This window comes from Drosophila kikkawai, chromosome 3L (assembly GCF_030179895.1).
Source record: "Drosophila kikkawai strain 14028-0561.14 chromosome 3L, DkikHiC1v2, whole genome shotgun sequence".
Taxonomy (NCBI): Eukaryota; Metazoa; Arthropoda; class Insecta; order Diptera; family Drosophilidae; genus Drosophila; species Drosophila kikkawai.
Window position 1 is genome coordinate 9,802,221 of NC_091730.1, and position 7,120 is coordinate 9,809,340.

Sequence of the window (7,120 nt, forward strand, 5' to 3'; positions counted from 1 at the left end):
TCAATCGTAAACAAAAACTGTTGCATGGGGAAACCGAAATAGGGAGAGTCTATCCAACGAAACAGAGAGAATTGGAGAAACACAGAGAACTAAGATAAGGAGGGGAAAAAAGGGAGGTTTTATCGCCCAGTTCTATAAATAGGTTTTAAGCAGAGATTTTGGGAATTCTAGAGAAACATTTGATAAAAGAAAAAAATAATAAAAGGTTCAAGATAGAAAATAATGTAGAATTGTAGATTTTTAATCTTTCTAAACTATATCATTATATTATCACCTTTCTAACCTTTATTCCTCAATAAAAGTACTAGTATTTCGTGTACATTTTAATATAAAATATTTATTTATATTTGTTTTGTTATTGCTTGTTAATAATAGTTAGTCTTAAACGCTCCATTCTTTTATAAAATATTTGCATCTGTATATTTATATAAAAAATATTGTTTTTGTTGTGTAAATATTCAATTTTATACACTGTAACAATTGCTAGTCCGTTTTCCTCTTAGCTATGGTTGGGCTTTTGTAAATGCTTTAATATTTCTAAAGTACTTTCATACTTTCTAGGCATCTTGCCATAAGGCTTGTTTCATATTGTTCTTTGTTTTATCAAAAATGTCATTACGAATAATAATAAATTGCTTTCCATAGGTCAAGTATTGAAATTTTGGCAAATTTGTTGAGCATTTTTATGTTAAATATTCGATTAGTCTTGATCTTAAATAATTTAGCTAACGAACTTTAAATTTGTAATTCGTGTCCAACGCTTTTAGTTTAGTTAATCACAATAAAGGGGAGGGAGAGCATGATGTGTTAGATCCCATGAAACCTTATAGGTCAGTTGGGATTGCCGCTCTCCTTTTGTTTGAACTTGGTGGAGTATTTGTAGAAATCGGACATCTCGAAGGGCTTGGTAACCTCCTTGTACGGCTGAAAAGTGGCCTGCTGCACTACGGTCATGTTCTTTGGCGACTCGATTCGTATATCCGGCGATAAGCTAGCCGTGGCCACAGTCAATGGCGGTGATACCAGCGCCGTTTGCAGAGCACTTCCGTGACCATGTCCACCGCTCCCACTGAGATTTAAATTTAAGCTGGAATTCTGATTCAGATTCTGCTGGCTGGCGGCCGGTGGAGGTCTGGGCGGCGGCGTAGGCTGCTGCATTTGACTCGGCTTGGGCGGTAAGTTTCGAAACGGTGGTATGTCCAGCGGTTCCAATGGATACGATACCGAAATGCCCATCGTTTGCTCAATGGCATTGAGGTACGACGTGGATTGACTTAGCAAAGCCTTGGTGCTGGTGTTCACCGCATAGCTGGCATTGGGATAGTTCTGTGTTGGTCGCTGGTTCCCAGACATGGAATAGTGGCGTCCCGATACCGACATGGATTGTGAGGAGAGCTTGGCGCGTGGCTTGGAGCTGGCAGCCATGGCCCCTGCCTGATGATTACTGCTTCCATTACTGCTACTCCCAGCTGGACTGTGGGGCTGGGAATCCATTTGCCTTATAACCGCTGGTCCATCTAGAGATGACTCTAGCCACTGTTTGGGTTTGGGTTTCTTTTCAATGTGAGTTGTGGATGAAGATGACAGGGAGATCTCGTCGTGCATTGGATAGCGACTAGGTGGCATTGGTGCCGCCAGCATATCGCTAGAGTGTGATTTCACCTCTACAATACCCAGTTGTGGTGGCGTTAAGGGCGGCGCTATGTGGGTTTGGGAACGCCAGCGGTATTGTTGCTGTTGTACAGCCGCCGCCTCCATGTCCACGGAAACGTAACTGGGCGCCAGGGATATGGCATCTAATTGCCGGAGCATGGGATTACGCTGCTGCTGTTGCTGCTGCTGCTCGTAGCTTAAATTGCTGGGCGATGCCAAGGGCGAGACATACTTCTTAATGTTTTGACTGGACTTGATGAAACCCCCTTCGTTGTAGCTTTGATGAGTGGGTGATAAGTAGTATTTGTCGCAGTGTACGATAATGGGCTGCTGCTGGGGTGCCACCTGTGGTGGTTGCCTCAAAGTGGCCACATTGGAGGAGTTTGCAGAGTACATGGATATGACATCTGGCTGGGATCTCTGGTAGTTCATATTCATTAACAAATGCGATGATTGTTGCTGTTGCTGCTGCTGCTGCCGCATATATTGCTTTTCTCTCAGAGTCGGTGTGGGTCGCTTTTTCAAGGCACTCTTCACTAGCGGCGGTTGCTGTTGAGCCTGCTGCTGGGCCACGCCTATCACCAGCATATCTCCGCCTGCATTTACCGAAGAGGGCGAAGGCTGATAATTATCATATTCCGAACTGCGGTTTGACAAGGTTTCCGACTGTCGATTGTTGTTATTGTTATTACTGTTGGTCATTTGACTTTCCCTGCTTTCCCGGCTCGTCGTGCTTTGTTTTCTCCTCAAAATGGAATTGTTTTCACGAGCCAATGCCTGAAATTGCTGTTCATGCTTGTACTGTTGGGCCAACTGGGCAAAGAACTCGTTAATGCTCATCTGCTCGTAGTTGCCATTGATAATGGCCGTCTCTTGTTTTTGGATTTGCTGATATAGCCAGCTTTTTTCGCTTAATCGTTGCTCCAGAGCCAACTTTCTGGCCTCCAAATTTTCTCGTCTAGTCTTGGGATCATCTTCGTTGTTGTTATTGTTGTTGTTGTTGCTCCTACTGCTACTGCTGCTATGGTTATTGTTAACATTATTTGTGTTGTTGTTGTTGTTGTTGGAGGTGTTGCTTGTGGTTGCCGCTTGTTCCTCATCTTTAAGACTGGCCATTTTTCTGCTCTTGAGGGGCGCTTTCAATTGCATCGCCAGAGGTTGCTTTGGGTACTTCGTTGGCTTCGTTCGTTCGGTGGTGGTGGTGGTGCGGATATGAAATTTTACAGGGTTGGGAGGGAGATCCTAGAAAAGACAAGCAGTCTTTGATCAGAGTATGCCTCTTGGAATCGATCTTTTTTTAAGGTATTTAATAGATTTTGTATTATATTATTTTTTGTGAATTTCCAGCTCTGTTCAATAGTTTTTATATTTTCATTAAATTTATATAACTATAATTTTTAAGGAATTTACATGATCTTAAAAAAATTAACCTTGAATTTCTTATTAAAAACATTTTAAATCAATAACAAAAGGTTTTGTTTTTATAGAAAAATACAAAAAAAAATGTATTTAGTTAATGTTTATATTAATTTTCTTGCATTTACTACGGTATATTTTCATAATTTTAGCATTTTAACCTTATAAATCCGCAACTTTGAACTTTATAGTGAACTTTTGTACAGATTTATATCAATTTAAGGTTTTTTTTAACGTGTTTTAGGTAATCCTTAACTATTTTTTATCTTTAGCAGAGCTAGGAAATTCACTTGTTTTTAATTTCCTTTTATTTTTTAGTCCCAAGTTAGCAATATTAGAAACGTGCACTAGTTAATTAGGTTTTTTTAAGTTGGTATGTATGTACAGACTTAGTTTTTGTTTTGTTTTATAACTTTGGCACCCATTATATCACGCACCACAACCACCGGACACCTTGAAGCGAAATCCCGTCTCCAAAATATGGCCAGAAGAACCTTAACCCGAACATAGAGTTGTATGGCGGTGTTTTCTATTTTATGTGTGTTGTATTTCTCTCTGTGTACAGTCTGGCGAATGGGCGATGACTTAATATATCGAAGGCTCTGGAGTAGGCGCCCCTACAGTGGATGCTCGCTGAAAGGAACCAAACTGGTTTCCAGGCCTTTCCACTGCTAGGGGTAGGTTTCTAATTAAAAATGAAGCGTCCAAACGCAAAACTACACTTATGACTAACAAATGAGGAATTATGCATAATTAAAAACAGATCGATTTAAAATATATCCCAAACACACACAAAAACACACGCAAAACAAACAAAAACAGGTCAAGAACAAGAACGGAAAACGGTGAAACAAAAACAACTTTTAACTCACCTAGAGGCGCCTTTGTTGCTGTTGGTGTTGTTGTATGTGTAGTTGATGCTGTTTTCTTATTGTTCTCTTGGGTTTTGTCGTCGTAAAAACAAAAGTCCCGTTATGTCGGCACCTGTGAATGAGTTATTCGATTGCAATAAACATTTCGGCAAGTTGGCCTTAGTCTTACCTCTTACTCAGGTGAGAGAGTGCACCCACACACACCTTTTATCGCTCAGAAATGCGGACACATAGCGTCGCTGTTGTTGCAACGCCGCCGTCGCCGCCGCGTCCTCTCCCAAAAAACAGAAAAAACAAAACTGGAACTCGGTTATCCGCTTAAAACGCCTTGCGTTTAATTTGAGCTTTGCGCGTTTGAGCAATTAGTGAGTGCAGCACTTGAGATTGGCCTAACTAAATGGAAAATTTGAGCAAATTAAGGCAAAAACACGCGAGAAAAACAGAAATGCTGCGCCTACATAATTAAAATACAAAAACAGTGTGACCAAAAAGCACACAGATCGGAATACCTTCACAGTAAGCCAAGTTTCCCACCACAACAGCGTGACCGAATTTTTAGGGTTTTCAAACGGAAAACCTGGCAACCCCACAACTCTTTCATCCAATTGCATCCTAGTAAAAGGTATTTCATCAATTCGGCCGGTTTTATTACATAAATTTGCTTTCTGCCGGCAATAGAATAAATTCGGCTTTATGTCATTGCAGTTGCTGAAAGCGCTACCCCACCTGCGCAGCGCCACCTTAGCCGTGAGATCTCAGTTAGCGAGAAAAACGTGGAGCGAGCACATTGCCACGAAAGTGTTTTTTACCACCGCCGCTGCATCACCCTCTGCGTCACCCACTCAGCCACCCACTTGGGGCGCCAAGAAGCAAAAGAGAAAGGTTAACCTACGATCCGCAGCTGCCGAGTTCATCATGTCCAATCCGGAGATTGAGGCACAGTTGGCCCCCTTGCGGGAGCGCGTGCAGGAGCAGGGCAATTTGGTGAGGGAACTCAAGGCCCAGGGAGCTGCCGAGCTGGATGTGAAAAAGGCCGTGGCCGAGCTGAAGGCTCGCAAGAAGGTCCTAGAGGAAAAGGAGCTGGCACTGACGCCCAGCGTGGTCAGCTTTGACCGTGCCAAAATGGAGGATCTGCTGAAGCGGCGCTTCTTCTACGACCAGAGCTTCGCCATTTATGGTGGCATTACCGGCCAGTACGACTTCGGACCCATGGGCTGTGCCCTTAAGTCCAACATCCTGGCCCTGTGGCGGCAGTATTTCGCACTCGAGGAACAAATGCTGGAGGTGGATTGCTCGATTCTCACGCCGGAACCGGTTTTAAAAGCCTCCGGTCATGTGGAGCGATTCGCTGACCTGATGGTCAAGGATGTGAAGACCGGCGAGTGCTTCCGCTTGGACCATCTCATCAAGCAGGCTCTGGAGAAGCTGTCCAAGGCGAAGGAGGCCACGCCGGCGCTGCAGGCCGAATGCGAGGACATCATCATCAAGCTGGATGGTCTGAACAAGCAGGAGCTGGCCGATGTCCTGGCCAAGTATAACATCAAGTCCCCCCTGACCGGCAACGATCTAACCGAACCCATCGAGTTCAATCTGATGTTTGCCACGCAAATTGGACCCACTGGTCTGGTCAAGGGATTCCTACGCCCGGAAACAGCGCAAGGCATCTTTGTGAACTTTAAGCGATTGCTGGAATTTAATCAGGGCAAGCTGCCCTTCGCCGTTGCCCAGATAGGCAACTCCTTCCGCAACGAAATCTCGCCCAGATCGGGACTTATTCGTGTGCGTGAGTTCACCATGGCGGAGATTGAGCACTTCTGCGATCCCGTGCACAAGGATCACCCCAAGTTTGGTAATATCAAGGCGGAAAAGATGACCCTCTACTCGGCCTGCAATCAGATGGATGGAAAGTCCGCTGCCCAGGTGGAAATTGGAGCTGCAGTCGCCTCCAAGTTGGTGGCTAACGAAACCCTCGGCTATTACATGGCTCGGATCCAGCAGTTCCTTTTGGCCATTGGCATTAAGCCGGAATGCTTGCGTTTCCGCCAGCACATGTCCAACGAGATGGCTCACTATGCCTGCGATTGCTGGGATGCCGAGATTCTCACCTCCTACGGCTGGGTGGAGTGCGTTGGGTGTGCGGATCGCAGTGCTTACGATCTGGGACAGCACACGGCGGCCACTGGTGTCCGCTTGGTGGCGGAGAAGCGTCTGCCGGCACCCAAGACCGTGGAGGTCAGCGAAATTGTGCCCAACAAGCAGGCCTTGGGCAAGACCTTCAAGAAGGAAGCCAAGAACATAACGGATGCGCTGGCCAAACTTTCGCTTGAGGAGATCACTAAGGTGGAGCAGCAGCTGGCAGGCGATGGCCAGTACAAGCTGACCCTGGCCGATGGTCAGAGCCACGAGCTTGACAAGAACACCATCAGCGTGAAGCACTCCTCGAAGACCGTCCATGTGGAGGAGTTCATCCCGAGTGTGGTCGAGCCCTCGTTCGGCATTGGACGGATCATGTACGCCCTGCTGGAGCACAGTTTCCAGTGTCGCGATGGCGACGAGCAGCGTTGCTACTTCACCTTGCCCTCCCTGGTGGCGCCCATCAAGTGCTCCATCCTGCCATTGTCGAACAACACGGATTTCCAGCCCTACACGCAGAAACTGTCATCTGCACTGACCAAGGCGGAACTCTCGCACAAGGTGGACGATTCCAGCGGCTCCATTGGCCGAAGATACGCACGAACAGACGAGATTGCTATTCCCTATGGCATCACCGTGGACTTTGATACCTTGAAGGAGCCGCACACTGTGACTCTGAGAGATCGGAATACCATGAAGCAGGTGCGCGTCGGTCTGGAGGAGGTGGTCGGTGTGGTCAAAGACCTCTCCACGGCGAGGACCACCTGGGAGAAGGTAACGGAGCAGTATCCACTCTTCGAGCAGCAGGAGGCCAGCAGCAAGTAACCCGATGGCTGAAGAGCAAGGAAATTCTCACGCTTGACACACGCATTTTCTATATTATTTCTTTTTTATACTTTTATGCCTAAAAGTTGAATAAAACATGCAACATTTAATGCTTCGCACCAGAAACCGAATTTTCTTGTTAATGAATTAATAACTTTCGTATATTAAATAAAAATTTGAATTTTCCCGGCACCCGGTCACCCTAAAATCGCTCTCAGTAC

At 45.6% G+C, this 7,120-nt stretch overlaps 2 protein-coding genes across 3 annotated transcripts; one reads left to right on the forward strand and one right to left on the reverse strand.

The window, feature by feature from the left end:
* Window positions 1-317: 317 nt before the first annotated feature.
* Window positions 318-4,409, reverse strand: sstn (stepping stone). Its single transcript, XM_017163974.3, has 3 exons — window positions 4,111-4,409; window positions 3,942-4,053; window positions 318-2,895 (listed from the first exon to the last, which is right to left on the reverse strand). Exon 3 carries the CDS (start codon window positions 2,800-2,802, stop codon window positions 832-834), a length of 1,971 nt encoding a protein of 656 aa, XP_017019463.1. The 5' UTR covers window positions 2,803-2,895; window positions 3,942-4,053; window positions 4,111-4,409; the 3' UTR covers window positions 318-831.
* Window positions 4,410-4,426: 17 nt separating this feature from the next.
* On the forward strand, window positions 4,427-7,025 carry GlyRS (glycine--tRNA ligase). Of its 2 annotated transcripts, XM_017163973.2 has the most exons (2): window positions 4,427-4,563; window positions 4,647-7,025. In XM_017163973.2, the coding sequence occupies exon 2, from the start codon at window positions 4,857-4,859 to the stop codon at window positions 6,897-6,899; it is 2,043 nt and encodes a 680-aa protein (XP_017019462.1). In that variant the 5' UTR covers window positions 4,427-4,563; window positions 4,647-4,856; the 3' UTR covers window positions 6,900-7,025. The 2 variants fall into 2 exon arrangements, with proteins under 2 accessions (XP_017019462.1, XP_017019461.1); XM_017163972.2 differs by lacking the exon at window positions 4,427-4,563 and having other exon boundaries at window positions 4,575-7,025.
* The last annotated feature ends 95 nt before the right edge of the window (window positions 7,026-7,120 follow it).

Bases quoted from the DNA above. Each gene is read 5' to 3' on its own strand.
- sstn (XM_017163974.3), bottom strand. From the start codon at position 2,802: ATGCAATTGAAAGCGCCCCTCAAGAGCAGAAAAATGGCCAGTCTTAAA.
- GlyRS (XM_017163972.2), top strand. From the start codon at position 4,635: ATGTCATTGCAGTTGCTGAAAGCGCTACCCCACCTGCGCAGCGCCACC.